Consider the following 23,991-nt stretch of genomic DNA (forward strand, 5'->3'; position numbering starts at 1 on the left):
TGTGAAGATTGTTGGAATGACAACAAGGGATTTAGAATATTATATGAACTTAGTTGATAAAGCAGCAGCAGGTTTTGAGAGGATTGACTCCAGTTTTGAAAGAAGTTCTGCATGCTATCAAACAGCATTGCATGCTACGGAGAAATCATTAATGAAAAGAAGAGTCAACCAATGAGCCAAACGTCACTGTGGTCTTATTTTAAGAAATCGCCACAGCCACCCCAGCCTTCAGCAAGCACCACCCTGATCAGCCAGCAGCCATCAACATCGAGTCAAGACCCTCCACTGGCAAAAAGATTAGAACTAGCTGAAGGCTCAGATGATGGCTAGCATTTTGTAGCAGTAAAGTATTTTTAAAATAAGATATGTACATTATTTTTTTAGACATAATGCTATTGCACAATTAATAGACTACTGTATCGTGTAAACGTAGCTTTTATATGTGCACTGGGAAACCAAAAAATTCATATGACTCGCTTTATTGAAATATTCGCTTTGTTGCGGGGGTCTGGAACTGAACCCGTGACATCTCCAAGGTGTGCCTGTACTATCCACCCTGCTCACTGCACCAGTTTGTCAGAGAAAGCACTGCCGTTGTTGAGTTGGTCAATTATAACAAGCCAAACTGAAAGTAACAATTAAACCTTTATTTGATTACTGTGATAGCATAAGTACGAGTCTAAACAGGAAAGGTCCCAGCTTTATTATTCCATTTTTCCCCACTGAAGGCCCCAGGTAAGAGTTGTTTTATCAGAAATGGTTGGGGGGTTGTCTCATTGCCAAAGGAGCCCTAAACTAAAGGCTCTTGCCATTTTATGGACCCAGGAGGTAGGGAATGCAGGAAGGGCTTGGAATGGAAAAGTAGTAAAAACTGAGTCAGATAGGAGAAAATTGTCTTCAAGGCTCCCCAGTAAGGTTGTCAAAGCAGAGTCACCTGAACAGTACAGTGCCTCATTTGAGCCCTTAACTGGGGCTATGTAAGACTGGTTGGCCTGGAGGGGCCTGAACCCATGAATATACTGGCTGTGCAGTCGGTCTAGTGTGGGTTGGAAGCTCTCTCCCATGGTAACTGCCAGGTAAGATGACACATAGGATTTTCACTTGGATCCACACTCCTTAGTTTTTACACACATGTACATATATTCATATACACATAAATGTGCATGTGCACACATATATGCATATGTTATATACACATATATTTTAGAAATCATGAGGACTCTCAGACACCTTCAGTTCTAGTCCCTCAGGTCTCCTTCTTGCCTTCCTCCATTTCATATGTGTATGTCCTTTCTTTCAGGGTGTTAATCCTGACTCTTAAAACATCAGCAGATTTATGTATCTGCTCAACTCTACAATGCTTCAACCCTTGTTACAGAATTACTTAGCACATACCACTAAAAAAAAGCCTACTAGGAAGATATAGTGATTTGCTTTCTGTCTGTCCCCCATACTCTTGCCCAAGACTGAGGGTATGTTTCAAACACTATTTATGACTAATTTGAATCATTTTTTTAACCCTTCAGTAGGTTCATTTCATTATGTTTTTTCATTTCCTCTTCTTATCCTTGTTGATTTAGTTTTATTTTTGGAATGTATGGAACATTGACCTACTTCCAGAAATAAATATTATACCAAAGGTATACTTAAGAGCATCATTTCTTCCCCAGTCCTTCCCATGCATTCCCCAGTCCTCTCTCCCACCCTGTCTTCTGGCAGGTAACCAACTACGTGATTTTTTTGCTTATCTTTTCTGTGCTTCATCTTGTAAAGTTAATATCTCTCTATTTCTCATTTCTTCCAATTACTGCTTTCTGAGCCAAAAGTTAGCATACTAGCTAACCTTTAAAATTTTTTTTCCACTTAAAATTACCTCCTAGAAATTCCTCCATGTAGTTTATAAAAATCTTTTTAAATTTTTTACATAAATATGTAAAATAGTACCACATTATATACCATAGTTTATACTATACCATAATTTATTGTATACACCTTGGTTTATTCAACCAGTATCCTATTCTTGAACATTTAGGTGGTTTAAAATATTTTGCAATTACAAATAATACTGTAATGAATAACCTTGTACATATGTATTTTTATTGTTTCATCTACTATTGTGTATTTATGTAATGTATACATACCCCAAAAGTAGAGATTAGTATGAAATATATTTGATTCCTCAAAATATCTATGAAATAACGAGACAGTTTCAGTAGCACCCATTAAAACTTTTCTTATTTTCATATAAGACCTAACATTATGGCAATTCATTGATAACTTTAAAAATGAGAGAAAATGCTACTGCACACTTGTTATAAATTTGAAATCTAGAGATTTCACAATGGATCTGTTTTCCCATTTAGTGGACTAAATGGATCTCTTTATGTAGGTCATATTGGAGTACTGGGTGAAAATCTTATGCTTGTAAATCAAGATTCAGTGTCAAAACCCCAAATGCAAGTAGAGAAACAAATACCTTACAGAAAGGGGAGGAGTCATAGTAAGTATAATAATTATGGGTAACTTTAAATTATTTTAAACTCATCAGAAGATCTTTTTTCTTTGGCTCATGAATATGTATTTGAGTGTATATTTTATAGAAGTAAAAATAAATGACCTAAACTGTGAATACCCTAAGATAACTAGAGAACAAAATCAAAAGTGTTAATACCTTCAGATTGGAATTTCTAGTCATAAGATTATTTAACAGCCATAGGACATGCTCTCAGTATCCGCCAAGGACCAATAACTGTCCAGTAGTATCTCAACGTGTGTGTACCTTTTAGATGATTCTGGGAGATTACAGGTTCCGGAAATTATGCCTAGTGGGCACTTCTGACCAGTATCAGGGCCATTCTGCCATAGGCTCCAATTGACAAATCGAGACGTTTTTGAGATCTGTAACTAAAACAGCAAATAGGAATCAGAGAGGCTTAGGGGAAGGGCAGCCTGGGAGGCTTGCTAGAGGCTCCCCGCCCCCACACCAGGGTATTCTATTAATCGGGCCCCACACAAGGGCGAGGTCTTCTTGGTAACCTCATAGATAGGTGCCATCAAGTTCCCTGCGTGGAAAGTGCCAGTAACAGAAAAGTACGACCAATTGCTGGATCTCTTTTTTATTTGGGGGAGTTGAGAGCATCAAATATTGGCAATCACCTCCTCTGGAATAGGATGTTGTCACTCTTTCCAGATCATGCCTAGGAATTTCACTTGGATGATAGATCCTGGTACCTTGTCTGTGTTAATGGCTCAGTCATGTTGCCCCATGTGAGTCTGCAGAGTGACCAGTCCTTATTGGGTAATGACCTTGTCTGGGACCACCAGGAAGACATCTTCAGGATTGTGGAAGGCTAGTGTTCCTTCCAGTAGCCAGACTTTTTCTAGGTCTTAGCATATCTGATGACAAATAGTAGGGGAATTTAGGTAGACTTGTGGAAGGACATTAGTGGTATATTGCACCCCATTCCACATAAAATTAAACTGATCTTGGATTATCCATGTGGACAGTGATGTCATTTGTTGTACACCAAGTTTCTTTATCTTGGGCAGTAGCTTCTGTGACAGTTTCAAAGTCAGGTACTGTCAGGTACTGCCAGTGCTTAGAGATTTTCTACAGTGTTGAGCTGCCAATAATCCCTTGAGACTCCATGCTCCTAAGGCCATGTGCACAGGTGAGATAGGACTATTGAGTGGAGAATTAGTCTCATGAAGAACTTTGTTGTTCTTAAACTCAGCAATGAAGGCATTGCTTTTTTCTTTTTCACTCTAGGCAGTTGCTACTATTTTTGAGAAACAACAGCAGTAGGGGCTGCTAGTCAGGGAGGTTTGTGGTCTTCCATATGCCCCACTAAAAAGGTGTTGACTGGAGCAGTTTTCTTCGGGGCTTGTGGGCATAGGTGAGCAGGTGTTCACTTAGACAATACATCTATATTGGTAATACATTCAGTAGTGAATGCCATAAAAAGGTTTTATTTGGAGTTTGGAGTTGGCCAAAGAGACCCATCCACAGTGGGTCTAGGTAAGGGTCCAACTGGTAGTGACCTCAAACCCAAAATCAGAGACATTATTTGTTTTCACCTCATTCTGGTGATGGGCTTTGTGCATCACAGTCGCCTCTGTGCTAGTATCCAAAAGGCCCAGAAATGTAATTCTTCCCTACCTCCCCATTGAACTCTGACTCTGGGATACAACCTCTGGTCCTTACTGGGGATATTGGGACCTGGTCTTTGTTGTTGAAAGTTGAGAGTTCACAGTACAAGTTAGAAGGGCCCACCTATTCATCTCCATATTCACAGGGAGAAGCAGAGGGGATAACACTTTCATTAATCATAGCACTTGTTAACATGCAGACCCTAATGGGGCTACCTTTTGTGGCCCTTATGGCCTAGTATCTGGCCATCACTCTCCTCTTTGAATAACCAGACTCAGAGAGCTTCTCTAGAAGCATCATCCAGGAGAGAGCACATGGTTACCGTTTTATATTGCTCTCTTTGCTAGTCGGTCTTTACTATTTGGGCAGAAGCTGTTTTCTCCGTGCCTAAAAATATGTCAGTTAGGTTCTGGATTTTGTTGCAGAACATTATCACCTGACCTGATGAAGAAGTTTGATTTAGTTTGATAACCAGCAGGAGTAGCACAAATAAATCTAGAAATGTGAGCTGGTTAACAATCTTATCTACTGTTCTTACTCATTATTATAGCATGATTAACAGGGCTGCTCTAGACTCTGCATTGGTGGTCCAAACATGATTTTAGTGATAGGTTCAGGCGGAAAGCCATCAAAGCATGAACAGTTCCCAGCTGAGGAAGGAGAGCATCTCGGTATTTGCCTCTCATCTTCCCTCTTTCTTCCTCCTCCTTGAGCAGACTTTCTGCTGTCAGGGCAGGCTTAAAAAGGGGTTTTAGAGTGACCACAACCCACAAAGTATCATGGTCCTTCACGAAGTTTAAGATTACCTCCTTCACCATGCAAGTGAACAGCCCAGGTCTCTAAGGTCTCTTTACATCACTGGGCAAAGCAATCCCAAGGAGTTGTATATTTATTTAATTAAATCATGAGTCTCAATAACTTACTATATTGTAGGCTGTCCATCGTTGTCTGGGACCTCACTAAAGCTGACAGCAATGGTTGGGTGCAGCTTAGCTTGTACTTAGTACTATCATCAGAGGACAATAGCAGTAGCCAGGGAATTGCTTCCCTAGATTTCCCAGAGCCCCTCTGTTGGATCCCTAATTTGACCCGCCAGGCATTTTGAGAGGGAGTCTGGGACTAAAGAGAAGGACCGCTGTTACCCCTCTAACCCCAAAAGCTTGCATAAACAATCTGCTAGCCCTCTCCAAGAGTGCCCCAGGGCATTCTTGACATAGCACTTACTGAGACTCATTGCTATGGCTGGCAAAGTGCATTTTAGGACCCTCAGACTCCTGCAAATAACCAGCTGGTATTTCCCAAGAAGCCTTGTAGTCTTCTCTAGCATCTCCCCAAAATGCCCTGGAGGATCTTCGGGATCTTCATGCTCTTTACTTTTCCAGAAAGGCATTGTGCTTAATTGGGCCACCCTGCTTGCCACCATTTGTCACTGAGAGAGCTACCAGTTGTGAAGGTGGTCCATAAAGACAATGAACCAAATTGAAAACAATAAGCCTTTATTCACTTACTGCAATAATATGAGTCTAAACATGAAAGGGCACGAGCTCCACCAGTGTTTCAACTAGTCTTTCATTTCCCCATGAAACGTCATCCAGCAAACATCTGATGTATTGGTACAGAGGGGAATATCTCACTCTGCGTACAGATGTTTATATATTATCTATTTAATTATCTACCATTGTAGCAGTACTTATACTATACCAATACCATAGTTGTGGTATATATATCAGTTTATTCAATCAATGTCCTGTGCTTGAACATGGAGATGGTTGTGTTTTGCAATTAATGATCTTCTGCATAGGCATTTTCATTGGTCTATTATTATGTATTAAACTAAAGCATAAATAACCCATGAAACCTGAAGACCAATATGAAATGTATTTGTTGCTTAGGAATATTTATGAAATAATGAGACAGCTTCAGCATCATCCAGTTTTATGACAGATCTAGCATTATAATAATTGACTTATGACTTTATAAAAATGAGACAAAATGCTACTGTACACTTGCTATAAATTTGAAATCTAGAGATTGCACATTTAGTGGACTAAATGCATCTCTTTATATAGGTTATTATGGAGTACCAGATAAAAATCCTGTGCTTGTGAAACAAGTTTCAGTTTCAAAACCCCAAATGCAAGTAAAGAAACAAATAACTTCCAGAGAGGAGAGATTCAATAGTAAGTATAATAAAAGGAAACTTTAAATTATTTTAAATCAAACTCATCAGAAGATTTTTTTTCCTTTGGTTCATGAGTATGTATTTGAGCATATATTTCATAGAAGTAAAAATAAATGACCTAAAGTGTGAATACCCTAAAATAATTAGAGAACAAAAGCAAAAGTAATGATACCTTTTGGTTGCTATTTGCGCAGTCAATAATTACTAAGTAGCAAGACTGACTACTTCCACACACACTCATGAAAACTATTCACATGATTTTTCTCAATTCACCTTTATGGAAAGAAAATTTGATCATTTGGCATATCCAGAAGTTCCATTATACATATATCATTTTCTACTTAGCATTTCCTCTTCAAAACGAGAAAAACGATACAATAACACGTGAAAATCTACCTCCTGAGAAGAAAGGTTTATTTTCAAGAAACCAATCTCAAACTAAGAACCTTAGAGGTATCGGACAGGAGAATCTTGATAGTAAGTAATTAAACATAAATCTTATAAATCGTTTTTAATTAAATTCAGAACACTTTTTTGTTCATGAATATATCTTCAACCATTTGCTTCTTTAGTAATTATTGCCATCATACTTTAGATCTTTATTGATGATTTATCTGTTTCTTTTATAATCACTGAATTAGATATGTTAAATCTTACACTTTGTGGATTTTTCTATTTAGTCGTGGCAGGCTTTGGTTTATATCTTATGATACTCTATTATTTATGTGCATATAAATTTTAAATTGATAACATTCTTGGGGGACAGAACATTTTGTCCTAATGAAGAGCCCCACTTCATCATTTTTATAGTTTTTATTTGTTTATTTTCCTTTAAAACTACCTTATCTGCTATCAGGGTAGCTCCATAAACTTTCTTCTGGTTGGTATTTGCGTGATACATTTTTTTTTTCTATCATGTTACTTTAATTTTCCTGTGTCTTTATGATTTTGCTCTATCTTTTGTAAGAAACTTATACTTGTCTGTATTTTAAATTCAGCCTGATCTTTTAATTACCTCTCATAATCATATATAAACCAATTATTGATATTTTTAAGTGTAATTCCACCATTTTGTATTCCACCATTTTTTATATCTGATGTTTCTTTCACTCTTTCACTCTGTTTTTTATCATTATATATATTTTTCATTAGCCATATTTAATACCAAAAATTTAAACTTTATTCAAAAGTATGAATACTGTAAAACAAAATAATAATTTAAAACATAAGTATTTATAATAATGTTTATAGTAACAATATTTCTAAATTAAATACATTTAATGCTTCTGTATATCTGAAAAGTAACGACTGCTTATATATACACGCGTGAAAAGTGTTGTGTTCACGTGATGTTTACACTTCAAATAGTGATTTGTATATATCATTAAAAGATGAGATAAAATATTGTTGGGTAACTAACATATATTGTAAATATAGAGGTTCCACCACAGATCTGTTTCTCTATTTAGTGCTTTTATGAGCCTTTCTTCCTGAAGCTCAGAAAATGGAAGAGGTATCAGATGAAAGTCTTTTGCCTGACATTTGGAACTGCTAGAAAGAAAAGACTCAAGTTGTAAATACTGAATTATGAGTATTATAAAATTATTTTACATTTTAATTGTTTTAAGCAGAATTATATTCATGAATGTGTGAGCTTACAGACATCTAAGTCAAATTTTTACTGTTATTTAAATTCCTATTTCTTGATTTTCTTGAATTTTGTTTGTTCTGTCAATTATGGAGCGAATGTATTCTCCCACTATGATTGTGGATTTATCTATTTCTTCTTGTAGTATCGTCCTTTTTCCTTATACTGTCTATGTTGTTAGGTGCATACAAAAAAAAATATTTGATAGTCCTTATGGACTCCACATTTTCTTTTTATAAAAGGTACCATCTTAGTCTGTCTCCAGTAAGGTCGTTTGACTAAAATCCTATTTTGTATGACATTGACATAACTCCTGCAAATTCATTTTGGTTAGCATTTGCATGGCATATCTTTTTTCACTTCCTTACTTTACAATTTTGTATATTCTTATAATTCAGTGACCTCTCATAAATAGATTATAGTTAAATTGCTTATAAATCCAGTGTGACTGTCTTTGTCTCTCCCTACAACATGTAATCCACTTATAATTACTGTACTTACTAATATATTTAGATTTAAATATTTCCTTTTTTGGGCACTTTCTATTTTTCCTACCTGATCCAGGTTTCTTTCTATTTTCTTTCCTTATTTTTGAATTATTACTTTCTAATTAGTTTAACTTTTAAATCAATCATATACATTGTTAAAAATATTTTAATATTTTTAAAATATTAATACCCTTAGTACAGTAAAGTCTAATTACAACTTTATTTTTTTTAATAAATTTATTTATTTTATTTATTTATTTTTGGCTGCGTTGGGTCTTTGTTGCTGCACACAGGCTTTCTCCAGTTGCAGTGAGCAGGGGCTACTCTTTGTTGCGGTGCACGGGCTTCTCATTGCGGTGGCTTCTCTTGTTGTGGAGCACGGGCTCTAGGTGCACAGGCTTCAGTAGTTGTGGCACGTGGGCTCAGTAGTTGTGGCTCGCAGGCTGTAGAGCACAGGCTCAGTAGTTGTGGTGCACGGGCTTAGCTGCCCTGCAGCATGTGGGCTCTTCCCAGACCAGGGGTCGAACTCATGACCCCTGCATTGGCACGCGGATTCTTAACCCCTGCGCCACCAGGGAAGTCCCTAATTACAACTTTCTAGGTGTATGTATTCAGTAACAAGAGTCTTCCACATACTTTGAGGAGAGCACTCTGATGATTTTTATGCCTCATTTCATAGTCCATTTTGAAAATGCACCAGAGGATTGGAGGTGGGGTGGGCAAGGGGAGGACGGTTTGATCATTTGTTTAAATTGTGTGTATTTGCTTAAGTTGTTGTAAACCTGGATGGAAACTAAGTTGTTCTTGGTTACATTAATAATCCAGAGGTTTTACAATCCAGCTGTTTTATTTTTTATTGGATTAAGAGCCTCTATACTTGTAGCTGAGAAAATGGATATCAGAAGAAATCTTTCATGTAAAGAAAAAGTTTAAATCTTACAAAACTCATCTCAAATTAAGACACTTGGAACTGCCAGAAAAGTGAGGATTTGTAGTAAGAATATCATATAATGATTTTTAATTAAATTTCTCTAGTTGTTTAATATTTATTCAATTGACCATAGAAATACATGCTATATAGTGTATCATATATACATATAGGTACACATATACATAGCATATACAACGTGTTTGTGTATGCATATTCTCCATTAGGTGAAGTTAATTATATTTTTAAAGATTTATTATAAATAAAAATATACAGATACATAATCTGTATTACATATAGATTATATATTACATACAGATATATAATAAATATACACATTTTAAATTGTTATATATTCTTAGTGAACTGAAATTTCTGTCTTTATGATGGACATTTTGTAGTAAATTTTTTGTGTCTTTAGTCTATTTTGTCTGATGTTAGCGTGGTATCTTTCTTTATGTAACTACTTGCATAGAATAATTTTTTCGTCATTTTATTTTTAACCTTTTTCTATTATTATGACTTAGCTGTATATAATTGGCTATTTTTTAATCCAATGTAACACTCTTTGTGCTTTAAATGGAGTATTGAATACATTTGTATTTACTGGAAGTATGGATATTTTGGAGGTAAGTATACCATCGCTTTTATTTTCTTTCTTACCTGATCTGCTTTTGAATCTTCTAAATTCATTTTGAATGTATTATTTATCATTTCTTTTTTTCTCACTCATATATGTTATGAAAATATTGCACTTAATCCTAAAATGTGAATACGTTATAAAACTATTCTTTTGAACAGTACTCCCATTGTCTCTACAGTTCGCATACTCACTCTGTAATTCACTATCTCAATAATGTGGTATTTGACTTTATTGTTTCAAACCATGAGAAGAAATATTCCTGGATAATTGACATGTGTTTGATAAGTATGATAAATTTCAATATTATTGATTTATTTTTAATTAAAGTAAGTGAAAAAAACCCTCTGTCTTAGGTTTATGAATGTTTATTCATATCTTTTGTATAAATCTATTAGATCAAATATATTTACTGTGTTAGTCAATTCTTTTTTAATTCCATTGAAGTTTCGTTTATTCTGTGTTACTAAGAGATGTATGTTAAATTTTCCCACTGTGATTACGGACTTCTTTGTGTTTACTGGTAGTTTTGCCAGATTGGTTTATGTATTTGGAAATGATGTTATTAAATGTGTACAAATTTATACTTGTTATATCTTCCTGGTAAACATGAGCTATAAAAGTACAGTTTATCTCTGTAAAAGTACACTGTTTATCTCTAAAAATACATTTTTTTGCCTAATGTTTATTTTGTTTGCTAATAATATAGCCATGTTTGCTTTCTTATGATAAGTATTTACACAGTCTTCTGTAAACAGTTCAGACAGAAGTTCGTGGTGTTTTGTATGGTCTCAGTAATTTTTTCATAATGATCCTAAACCACAAGAGAAGCCCAACAGTTTCTTTATTGATTAGTTGTGTACAAACAACTTAGTACCTGTTGGTTACTGCATAACTTTTGTGGGAACATAAATTTTCAACACTGTTAGGTAAGTACCTAGGAGCACAATTGCTGGATCATATGATAAAACTGTAATTTAACTTTGTAAGAAACTGCCAAACCGTCCTCAAAGTGCCTGTAGTGTTTTGAGTTCCTACCAGCTACGAATCAGGTTTCCCACTGCTCCACATTCCTGACATCACTTGTTGTTTTCAGTGTTTGGATTTTAGCTATAGGTATGTAGTGATATCTCACTCTTGTTTTAATTTACAATTGCTTAATGATGTATATGCTGAACATCTTTTCATATGTTTATTTGCCATCTAAATGACTTCTGTGGTAAGTTATTTGTTCACATCTTTGCCCATGTTGTAATTGTGTTATTTGTTTTCTAATTGTCAAGTTTTAAGAGTTCTTTTTATGTTTTGGATAACAGATCTTAGATATATGTTCTGTAAATATTTTCTCCCAGCCCGTGGCTTGTATTATCACTCTCTTAACAGTGTCTTTCACAGAGCAGAAGTTGTGTGTGTATTTTTCTTAATGAAACCCAGCTTATCAATTTTTTTTTTTGGATTGTGCTTCTGGTGTTCTATCTGAAAAATCAACACCAAATGTAAGATCACCTAGATGTTCATCTGTGTTACCGTCTAGGAGAATTATAGGTTTGCATTTTACATTTAGGTCTATGAGCCATTCTGTGTTAATTCTTGGTAAGGTGTCAGGTCTGTGTCTAGATTCACTTTTTTTTTTTTTTTTTTTTTTTGTGGTATGCTGGCCTCTCACTGTCGCGGCCTCTCCCGTAGCGGAGCACAGGCTCCAGACGCACAGGCTCAGTGGCCATGGCTCACAGACCTAGCCGCTCCGCAGCATGTGGGATCTTCCCGGACCAGGGCACAAACCCGTGTCCCCTGCATCGGCAGGCGGGCTCTCAACCACTGCGCCACCAGGGAAGCCCTAGATTCACTTTTTTTTTTTTTGCATTTGGCTGTCCAGTTGTATCAGTACTATTTGTTGAAAAGACTGTCGTTTCTCCATTGAATAGCTTTTGCTTTTTTGTCAGAGATCATTGACTGTATTTTTATAGGTCTATATCTCTTTGTTCTGTTACAATTAACTTATTTATCTATTCTTTCACCAATTGTCTTGATTTCTGTAGGAAGCCTTGAAGTTGGGTAGCATCAGTCCTCTGACCTTGTTTTTCTTCAATATTGTATTGGCTAATGTAGGTATTTTGCTTTTCCATATAAACTTTAGAACCAGTTTGTCAATATCCACAAAATAGCTTATTGGAATTTTGCTTGGGATTGCATTGAATCAAGTTGGAAAGAGCTAACAGCTTAACAATATTGAGCCTTCCTATCCATCAACATGGAAAATCTCTACATTAAATCTTTGATGACGCTTGTGTCTGAAGAGTTATACTTAAGTATTTCATTTTTGGTGCTAATATAAATGGTATTGTGTTTAATTTCAACTTTCACTTGTTCACTGCTGAACAAGGAAATCAAATGACTTGTGTATATTAACCTGTATCTGGAAACCTTGCTATAGCCAGCTTATAATTCCAGGAGTTTTGTTGCTGTTGTTGTTCAACAATAATAGTTTTGTTTACTTTTCTCAATTTATATACTTTTTCTTTCTTTTTCTTGACTTATTACATTAGCTGTGAGTTCCAGTATGATGTTGGATAGGAGTGGTGAGAAGAAACATCCTTGATGTATTCCTAATCTGAGGATGACAGCATTTAGTTTCTTACCATTAAGTGTGATGTTATCTGTTGGTTTCCTTGTAGATGTCCTTTATCAAATTGAGGAAGTTCGCACTATTCTTGGTTTGCTGACAGTTTTATCATGGATGGATTTTGGACTTTTTTGAACAATTTTTCTGCATTTCTGATTGATCAAATGATTTTTTTCTTTAGTCTGCTGAGTTATGTTAATTGATTTCCAAATATTGAGTCAGAATTGCATACCTGGAATAAATCCTCCTTGGTCATCATATATAATTATTTTTATACATTGTTTCACTCAATTTGTTAATATTTTGTGGGGGATTTTTGCATCTTATTTGTGAGAGATATTTCTTTGTCTAGTTTTAGCATTAGAGTAATATAGTTTAAATCTATTGTGATCTGAGAGTATACTTCATACGATTTCTATTCTTTTCAATTTGTTAAGGTATGGATTTTCAGCCTGTTGTATCTGTCCGTTACTGATAAGATGGTATTGCAAGCTGCAAGTATAAAAGTAGATTTGTCTGTTTCTCCTTGCAGTTCTGTTTTTGCCTCGTGTATTGATATTTTGTTGCTCTGTTGTTAGGTGCATACTCATTAAAGACTGATATGTTTTCTTAGCTATTGACCCCTTTATTATTATGTAGTGCTCTCTTTATCCCTGGTAATCTCCTTGCTCTGAAGTCTGCTTTGTCTCAGATTAATATAGCTTCTCTGGCTTTACTTTGATTAGTATTAGCATGATACACTTTTCTCCATCCCTTTATTTTCAGTCTACTTTATATTTAAAATGAGTTTCTTGTTGACAGCTTATAGTTAGGTCAGTTTATTTAATCACTCTGACAGTCTCTGTCTTTTAATTGATAGACCATTCACATTTAAAGTGATTATTGGTATTTCGTTTAATATTAATCATATTTGTAACTATTTTCTCTTCAATGCCCTAGTACTTTATTTTTCACCTTCCACTCTTTTCCTACCTTCTCTGGCTTTAACTACATGTTTAATATGATTCCATATTCTTTTCTTTCTTAGCATATCAATTATATTTCTTTAAAAAAATTTTTAGTGATTGTCTCAAAATTTGCAGTATACATTTACCACTAATCTAAGGGTCTAAGGGTACTTTCAAATAACACTATGCCACTGCATGGGTAGTGCAGGTATCTGATAACAGTGTAATCCCAATTTCTTCCTCCTGTCACTTATAGCATTGTTGTCATTCATTTCACTTACCTATAAGCTGAATCACTGAATACATTGTTTCTATTATTATGAATAAACTGTTATCTGTTATATCAACTAAGAGTAAGAAAAGTTTATTTTACTTTCATTTATTTCTTCTCTAATGCCATTCTCTTTATATAGATCTAGGTTTCTGATCTGTATCCTATTCCTTCTCTCTGAAGAACTTCTTTTAACATTTTCTTTCACTGCAGGCCTACTGGCAACAAATTCCTTTTTTTTTTTTTTTTAAATCTGAGGAAGTCATTATATCTCTTTCAGTTTTGAAGGATAATTTTTCTGGATACAAAATTCTACGTTGGTTGATTTTTTTTTCTTTCAACACTTTAAATATTTCTCTCCATTCTCTTCTTGCTAGCTTAGTTTGATGAGAAGTATAAGATATTTTTATCCTTGTCCCTCTATAGATAAGGTATATTTGTGTTTTGTTTTTGTTTTTCTCTGGAGTCTTTCAAGATTTTCTCTGTCTTTGATTTTCTGCAATTTGAATATGATATGAATAGGTGTAGCTTTTTTTGGTATTTATCCTTTTTGGTTTTCTGTGAGTTCCTATGATCATTGATTTGATGTCTGTTATTATTTTTTGAAAACTCTCAGCCATTATTTAAATATTTATTCTGTTTCATTGTTCTTCTGCTGTCCTCATTATGTGTATATTACACCTTTTATTGTTGTCCAAAAGATCTCTGATATTTTGTTCCTTTTTTTCTATTTATTTTCTCTTTTCAATTTGGGAAGTTCCTAATGTCATATCTTCAAGCTCACTGAGTCTTTCCTTGACTGTATCCAATCTACTGATGAGCACATCAAGGAAATTCTACATTTTTGTTGCCGTGTTTTTGATTTCTAACATTTCCTTTTGATTTTTTCTTAGAGATTCCAGATTTCTGCTTACATAATTCCTCTGTTCTTGCATACTGTCTCTTTTTCCATGAGAGCTGTTAGCATATTAGCCATAATTACTTCACATACACAGTATGATAAATCTAAGATCTCTGTCATGTGAGTCTGGTGCTCATACTCTTCAGACCAGGTTTTTACTTTTAGCGTGTCTTGCATTTTTGTTGTTGAAATCTAGACATGATGTATTGGGTAGAAGGAACTGAGGCTTATATAGGCCTTTAGTGTGAGGCTTCATGTTTATCTGGCTAGGTATTAGGCTGTATTTTTTGTTTACTGTAACTGTAGGTATCAGATGCTAAAAGTTCCTATATTGTCCCTTTTTTTGTCTCCCCTGATATCTTTGGGTTTCCCTTTAGATTCCTTAAATAGGGTCTGAGGCTTGCTGTCCTTTTAGCTGTAACTTGCAATTATATAGGAGGCTTATTAATGTGATGGTAAGGTGTCAGGGAAGGGGAAGCATTCTGTAATCCTCTGATTAGGTCTCAATCTTTTAGTAAGCCTGTGTCTCTAGTTTTCCACCTTCACAAGTGTTTCTCATGTCTCTCCTACTTGTTTGGTAAGACAGGAAGGCTAGAAGGGGCTGAAATTTTATATCTGCTCACCCCCATGTTGAATATTTCCCTTCTCTAAGGTCTGTTAGGTTCTGGTAAACCGTGTTTGGGTTAAACTCTGGTAAAATAGTTTCCCTTGAGGGCAGTCTTTTGTTAAGGAGAACAGAAAGCTCTGGGCATGTTTAAAAACAGTTACTTTCCCCTCCCCCTGTTGGAAGCATGTGGCAATTTTCCTCTGATCTGCATCCTGAGAACCTGGTTGGGTTTCCTAGACATGAAACTCATAGTAACATGGGGGTACCAGTAAGATTCAAGCTAGTATATATTGAACTTTCAGCAATTCATCAATCACAGTTTAAGTGTTCCTACTAGTCCTGACTTCAGTAGTGGGTTTCTGCTCCTGGGGTTCAGCTGCCAATAAACTATGCTGCTTTTATCCACCTCTCTCTCCAATTTTGGGGGCAGCATTTTGCCTTGACTTTGATAAGAAAAAAAATGTTTAATTTAAAAAGTTTGCTAGGCTTTTTTTCTTATTGTGAGAGTGGAAGTAGTGACTTCCAAGCTCTTTACATGTCATACAAGAAATAGAAATCCTCTCACTACTATTATTTTAACATTTCAACATCCTGTATGATTTAAACTCTTATTATTTATGATTTAGTGGCCTTTCATGTACACATTTTTTCGTTTTTAATTTGTACATTTGACATAAAACGTGTAAATTTAAGGTGTAAAACATGTTAATTTAATACATTTATATATTATATGATTGCCATTGTAGTGATAATTAGCACCTGTATCACATTACATAATTATTCTTTCATTTTATTGGTTGGAATAATTAAGTTCTAGCCTATTAGCAAGTTTGATGATTTTAGTACAATATTGTCTATATTCGTTATACTATGCATTAGATCTCTATTTACTACTCACGTTTGCACTCTTAAACAACATTGGTTCTATCACCCCACCCTGTGTCCTGTGGTTAACCACAATTTCTTTCTCTGTTTTTACAAGTTTTGCTTTTTTAGATTTCACATGTAAATATGTCATACTGTATTTTCCTTTCTCTGTATGACTTATTTCTCTTAGCATAATGTACTCATGATTCATCCATGTTGTCTCAAATGGAAGGGTGTCCTCCTTTCACATGGCTGAATAATACTCCGTTGTATATATATACACCACATCTTCTTTATCCACATCCACTGATGGACTCTTAGGATGTGTCCATATCTTCCTGTTGTGAATAATACTGCAATAAAAATATAAGTGCATATATCTTCTCAAAATCCTGTATTTATTTCCTTTGGATATGTACTTAGAAGCAGAATTGATAGATCAGATGGTAGATCTATTTTAAATTTTTTGAGGAACCTCCATATTGTTTTCCATGGTGGGTAGACCAATTTACATTCCCACTAGCAGTGTACAGAGATTCCCTTTTCATTATATTTTTGCCAGCACTTGTATCTCTTATCCTCTTGATGATAGCCATCCCAACATGTGTGATATGATATCTCATTGTAGCTTTGATTTGCATTTCTCTGATAATTAATATTGTTGATCTTTTCACATATTTGTTGGCCATTTGGTTGTCTTATTTATTTATTTATTTATTTTAATTAATTAATTTTATTTTTGGTTGCGTTGGGTCTTCATTGCTGCACACGGGCTTTCTCTAGTTTCAGCGAGTGGGGGCTACTCTTCGTTGCAGTGCACGGGCTTCTCATTGCAGTGGCTTCTGTTGCAGAGCATGGGCTCTAGGTGCACGGGCTTAAGTAGTTGCGGCGTGTGGGCTCAGTAGTTGTGGCTCATGGACTCTAGAGTGCAGGCTCAGTAGTTGTGGCACATGGGCTTAGTTGCTCCGGAGCATGTGGGATCTTCCTGGACCAGGGATCGAACCTGTGTCCTCTGCATTGGCAGGCGGATTCTTAGCCACTGCGTCACCAGGGAAATCCGGTTGTCTTTTTTAGAAAAATAACTTTTTAGTTCTCTGCCGATTTTTCAATTGGATTGTTTGGTTTTTTGTTATTAGGCTGTATGAATTCTTTAGATATTAACCCTTTATCTGATACATGGTTTCCAAAATTTTCTCCCATTCCAAAGATTGCCTTTTCACTATATTAATTGTTTCTTTTACTGTGCAGAAGGTTTTAACTTTGATGTAGTCCCATTTGTTGAGTTTTTTCTTTTGTTGTTTGTGCTTTTGGTGTTATATATTAAAAAAAAAATCATTGCCAACACCAGTGTCAAGGAGCTTCTTCCCTACATTTTCTTCTATAGTTTCATCATAATTTCTGCTCCATATATTTATCATACCAACTTTACCAGAACTAGGTAATTGTTAAAATGATAATGATTCACATTCTGGTTTTGTTTATAATTTTAATAAGAATATCTTTTGGTGCTTCACCATAAATCAAGGTGTTATCTGTTGGGTTGAAACAAAAATATATTCTATATTAAGAGAGTAATGTCTAGGAGTAAATCTATAGTTCCAATTTTTCACAGAGTTTTATCAAGAGTAGATATTGAAATCTATTAAATGAACTTCTGACATTTATTGAGTAATCACTTTTCTCTTCTTACTTGATGTAAGAATATCTTCCTAACCTCCAGACCTTATAATCTTCTTGGAATTAGGCCACAGTATGTGGCTTTCAGTAGTGTTTCTGTATTTAGTTTACTGGAAGTTTTCTTCATCTTGGTAGATCAAGATGTGTATGAACTCTCAGATGAGAATTTTATACTTGAAGATCTAGTACTAGCTAAAGGATACAAGGATAAAATTCAAACAAGTGGAGTTTATTAGTCTCAAAAATTGAGAGGTATGAATGATATTGATAAACATATTTTAAAAGTCATAAAATACTTGACAATTTAAAAATATATTTTAAATGTGCATCAATTAATTTATGTTTTATAGTTGAATTTTTTCCTTAGGTTAGATATTTTAGAACACAATTTAACAAAAATTGGAATTCTGCAGAACTAATAAATGCTGTAATGATATTAGCACCCCCCATTCCTTCTTGTAGTCTTTAATATTCTAATTATTATACTGTATTTCTTAAGTTTATTGAGCAAGAAACCCTGCCTTTCTCTTTTTATGAAGTAGTGTTTCATAGAGAACAAGTTTAGGAGATGCTTTTCTAGGAATCTATGGAGCTATTACAGTTATTTCATTTTTAAAAGTATGACCTTTACCCAGCATTCACATTTCAATTCTTATCAAGTACATTATCTGCTAAAAATATTTGTTATTATCCAGTAGACCTATTCTTTATATTGTTATATGGTTTCAAGAAGAGAAAAGGGGGCTTCCCTGGTGGCGCAGTGGTTGCGCGTCCGCCTGCCGATGCAGGGGAACCGGGTTCGCGCCCCGGTCTGGGAGGATCCCACATGCCGCGGAGCGGCTGGTGAGCCATGGCTGCTGAGTCTACGCGTCAGGAGCCTGTGCTCCGCAACGAGAGAGGCCGCGACAGAGGGAGGCCCGCATACCACAAAAAAAAATAATAAATAAATAAATAAATAAATAAATAAAAAGAAGAGAAAAGGAACATTTGTTTTTTATCTACTGGATCTTACTCTTGATATCATTATATATTTTCTACTACAGTTCTTTGATATTAGTGTATTTTTTGTTGTCTATTTTAAATAAATTTATCTGTTTATTTTTTCTGTTTGCTTAAAAAATGGATTTGAGGAAAAATGGACATTATTAGAAAGATTGGAAATTTTTTATTTGGATTTTTGACAGTGTAACAGAAGATTTGGTTTATCTTTGTGCTTCTTAATTGGAAGATTGGGATTGACATATCTACACTATTGATACTATGTATAAAATAGATAACTAATGAGAACATACTGTGTAGCACAGGAAGCTCTACTTAATGCACTGTGGTGACCTAAATCGAAAGGAAATCCAAAAAAGAGGGGATATATGTATATGTATAACTGATTCATTTTGCTATACAGTAGAGACTAATACAACATTGTAAAACAACTATACTCCAATAAAAATTAATTTTAAAAAAAGAATATTTTCAAGTGAAAAAAAAAGAACCAAATAAAACCTAGGTGTTTTAGATGGTTTCTATTACTTTTAATTTATTTTGAAATATAGAAAGGTGTAATAAGAGTTAATGTAATGAACACTTGTGTGTCTGTTTCCCAGTTTAATAAATATAATATACGTTAAATATTGAAGTCCGACCCTCTCTATTCCTCTCAGATTATTGCCTCCTTCTGTTCTGAATTTGATGTTTATCATTACCATATATATTTCTTTACACTTTTGTTAGGTATGTTTTCATCTGTAAAGGATTTATCCTATTGTTTGTTTGTAGTATGCTGTATGCTTTCTTAAGCAACTTGCTTTTTTGGTTCAAGATCACTGTTGGTAATTTTAGTTCTTATTCATTTATTTGTATTGCTGTATATTGACCTGGTTTATGAATATATTATAATTAAGTTGCCCATTCTCCTGTGGATGAATATTTGTGTTGTTTCCATTAGGAGATGCCTATCTTCTTATGAGAGGTAATGGTAGGGGTAGTGTTTAAAATTACAGTTGTTGGAAATAGACTGCCTGTCTTTGGTGCCTACCTCTGTCTCTTACTAACTGTGTAAGCTAGTTAATCTCTCCATGTTTCAGTTTCTTCATCTGAAAAATAGGGCTAGTAATAGTATGTACCTCACAAAATAATTGTGGGAATTATATGAAATACTTTAAAACAATGGATGCCTGAGAACCAGCAGATAGTACTGAACCCTGTATATACTGTGTCTTTTCCTGTGTTTCCTGTCCATAATTTATTTGATGATCAATAGGTCATTATTAGTATAATAAGGGTTACTATAACATAAGCACTGCAATACTATGATGCTCGATCTGATAACCAAGATAGCTACTAAGTGTCTAATGGGCAGGATATACAGCATGGATATGCTGGACAAAGGGATGATTCATGTCCCAGGCAGGACAGAGCAGGACAGTGTAAGTGTTCATTACCCTACCTAGAACAGCACACAATTTGAAACTTATTGTTTATTTCTGGAATTTTTTGTTTAACATTTTTGGACCTAACATTTTTGGACCAGGATTGACCACGGATAACTGAAACTGCAGATAAGCGGGGACTACTGTATTTTTGACCTTGTAAAAGAAATAGAAAATTCCATTTTTATGTGCTATAGCATAGGATTTAATCCTTTAAGATTTATGAAGAATTCTACCCATGAAAATATTTGTTCTTGGCAGTTTTCAAAAGTGATTAATTTAATTGCACATTTTAATTTTTAATTGTTCTTTCCATTTTTTCCCTGGCATATCTTGCTTTTTTTTTCTTCTTTTGAAAGTACCAATTTTTAAATCTTATTTCTGTTCCTAGATGATAGAGATGTATTGGTGGATAAATGATGATGTTTTCCAAAGAAATATAGCCAGTTATTGGCTTTCAAATCCCACTCACGTGTTAGAATTAATCCTTTCCCAAGTTAGGTAGTTCTCTTGTGGCAATAATTGATTATTTGTTTTATCCTACGAACATGCTTAAAACTTTTAAATTACTTGCAGATATTTTTAAATCTTGGAGTTCTTGTAACTAACTACCTTTCTAGGTTCTCTTGCGAATTTAGATGACCCAGGAACCTCAGACCTACATTTGTAACAATCAGTGGGAGTTAGTTTTATATAAAATATGTACAGGCATACCTCAGAGATATTGTGGGTTCTGTCCAGACCTCTGCAATAAAGTGAATATCACAATAAATTGAGTCACACAAATTTTTTGGTTTTCCAGTACATACAGAAGTTGTGTTTACACTATACTTTAGTCTATTAAGTGTACAGTAGCATTATGTCTAAAAAAATGTACATACCTTAATTTAAAAATACCTTATTGCTAAAAACTGCTAACAATCATCTGAGTCTTCAGCGAATTGTAATCTTTTTGCAATAGTAACGTCAAAGATCACTGATCACAGATCACCATAACAAATATAATAAAAATGAAAACATTTGAAGTATTGCCAGAATTACCAAAATGTGACACAGAGACATGAAGTAAGCAAATGCTGCTAAAAAAATGGCACTGATAGATTTGCTCCATGCACAGTTGCCACACACCTTCAATTTGTGAAAAACGCAGTATCTGCAAAGTGCAGTAAAGGTGAAGCACAATGAAATGAGGTATGCCTGTACTCTCCACTTCATTTCTGCTATTCATGCCACTCCAAACATCATCAGGTTTATTTCACTCATATTACATTCTCAGTCCCAGTAGACATTTGAGTTTACTAGCTAGAGTGTAGGTTTTAGAGTCTAAAGGAACAAAATTCATTTCAAACTTTTGCACTTAATAACTATGTGACCTTCCAAAATATGCATAATCTCTCTAAGCTCTATTTTCCTTATCTGTTAAATGAGAATAAAAATACTTACTTCCTAGAATTCTTGTGAGGATTAAATGAGATAATATTTGAAAAGTACAGATAAAATAATATCTGGCAACTAGTAGCTAGTAAATTTTTAAAAATTTTTAGACATATTTGTATTTGAATAAGCAGTATGTTAAATTGTTAATTAAACAAGATTAAATAATTATATGGTAACATTGCTGTAATTAACTTTATAATTTTACCCTAATAAAATGTTAGTTTTAAATCAACTAATCTGGCAATCTATTATTATTACAGTTAAAAATGAAGCAGCCTCAGAACATCCAGATACAGCAGAAAATCTTCCAGCAGTGAGTCCATCAGTTAATGACCTAATATTTCAATTAGGATTAAACAAAGTAGTAGGTAAGTAGAGATTTATAATGTTTGGGCACAGTAGAACACTTTCTAAGAGTTAAAATATTTCAACTGTGTAGTACAGTTATTAAAAGGAAACAAGAAATTCAAACATAGGACAACCTTTCTCAATTTAATACAGTTGGCCCTCTGTATCCATGGGTTTCACATCTACAGATTCACTTGACCACAGGTCAAAAATATTCTGAAAAGAAATTTTCAGAAAGTTCCAAAAAGCAAAACTTGGATTTTCCATGCACTGGCAACTATCTACATAGAATTTGTAGGTATTTATATAGCATTTACATTGTATTAGGTATTATAAGTAAAGTAGAGATGATTTAAAGTGTACAGGAGAATGTGCATAGGTTATAGGAAAATATTACACTGTTTTATACAGGAGACTTGAGCATGAACGTCTTCAGGTTTTGGCATCCACAGGGGATCCTGGGACTAATCCCCTGCAGATACCAAGGGACAACTGTAATAATTTCATTATTTTATTAACCAATAGATATACCAATTAATATGTATCTTTAAAAGAATTTATCATGTGCTCATTACTGCACCAAACAACCATTAATTAGGTAATGCTTAAGAGTTTATCTGCTCATGAAAAAATATATATTGGCTTTTCCCTACATTATGAATTTTCATGACATAGACTAGATGCTATATTATCAGTTCCTCAGAGAACACAATTTTCGTTACTTATATCATGTTTTATGATAACAAGACAATGAAAAAATGGAACTATCACTAGATAGGCAATTTGGCTGCTTTGTGACCTTCCTATCACAAAGTTGGCAAATTTCTAATAGTTAAAAAACCTATGCTAGGGAATTCCCTGGTGGCCTAGTGATTAGGATTCAGGGCTTTCACTGCCATGGCCTGGGTTCAGTCCCTGTTCAGAGAACTGAAATTTCACAAGCCATGCAACACGGCCAAAAAAAACCTGTGCTAAAGCTGGTGTGGCCAAAGGACTAAGTACTTAAGTACTTTGCAATAAGATAAATTTAAGTGTTCTGTAGCAGCTTCCAAACAACCACTTTAAAGCAGATGTCAGCAAAATGGCAGACTAAGAGGCCCTAAGCTCTTGCTCCCTGACAGAAACATTAAAAAAAAAAAAAAAAGAAAAGAAAAGAAAAAAAAAAAAGAAAGCCATCAGAACCAACTTTGTCAGAGCACTGGGAAACAGTGAAATGTTTACAGTAACCAAGAGAATGCACAATGAAGAAAAAGCCATCTCCAAACTGGTAAGAAAATTTTGTGGAAATGTGAAGCAGCGCCCAGCACAAAAAAAAAAACTACAAAGAATAGGAGCACTCCTAGAATTGAAGGGATTACCACTAGACCTGCTCTATAGAAAATGCTAAAGCAAATCCCTGAGGTTGACATGAAAGGATGTTAGACAGTAGGTTGAAGCTGTATGAAGGAAGAAAGATCTACGGTATAGGTAAGTACATGGCAAATATAAAAGCCAGTATTATTGTAATTTTAGTTTGGAGCTCTACTTTTTTTTTTTTTTTTTTGTGGTATGCGGGCCTCCCTCCGTTGTGGCCTCTCCCGTTGCGGAGCACAGGCTCCAGACGCGCAGGCTCAGCGGCCATGGCTCACGGGCACAGGCTCCGGACGCGCAGGCTCAGCGGCCATGGCTCACGGGCCCAGCCGCTCTGCGGCATGTGGGATCCTCCCAGACCGGGGCGCGAACCCGGTTCCCCTGCATCGGCAGGCGGACGCGCAACCGCTGCGCCACCAGGGAAGCCCTGGAGCTCTACTTTTAATTTTATATAATAGTTTAAAGAAAAATAATTATAATTCTATGTTATTGGGCACACAG

General features: G+C 34.9%; 1 protein-coding gene across 1 annotated transcript in view; it reads left to right on the forward strand.

Annotated features, from left to right (window-relative positions):
- Positions 1–23,991, forward strand: part of CCDC7 (coiled-coil domain containing 7) — a 321,418-nt gene that overhangs the window by 214,459 nt on the left and 82,968 nt on the right. The window contains exons 25-28 of the mRNA XM_055087797.1: positions 2,390–2,500; positions 6,220–6,330; positions 6,678–6,809; positions 22,053–22,160. Coding sequence (XP_054943772.1) covers positions 2,390–2,500; positions 6,220–6,330; positions 6,678–6,809; positions 22,053–22,160 — 462 coding nt within the window. The remainder of the gene's footprint in view (positions 1–2,389; positions 2,501–6,219; positions 6,331–6,677; positions 6,810–22,052; positions 22,161–23,991) is intronic.

The sequence above is a fragment of the Physeter macrocephalus genome, chromosome 11 (genome assembly GCF_002837175.3).
Source record: "Physeter macrocephalus isolate SW-GA chromosome 11, ASM283717v5, whole genome shotgun sequence".
Lineage (NCBI taxonomy): Eukaryota > Metazoa > Chordata > Mammalia > Artiodactyla > Physeteridae > Physeter > Physeter macrocephalus.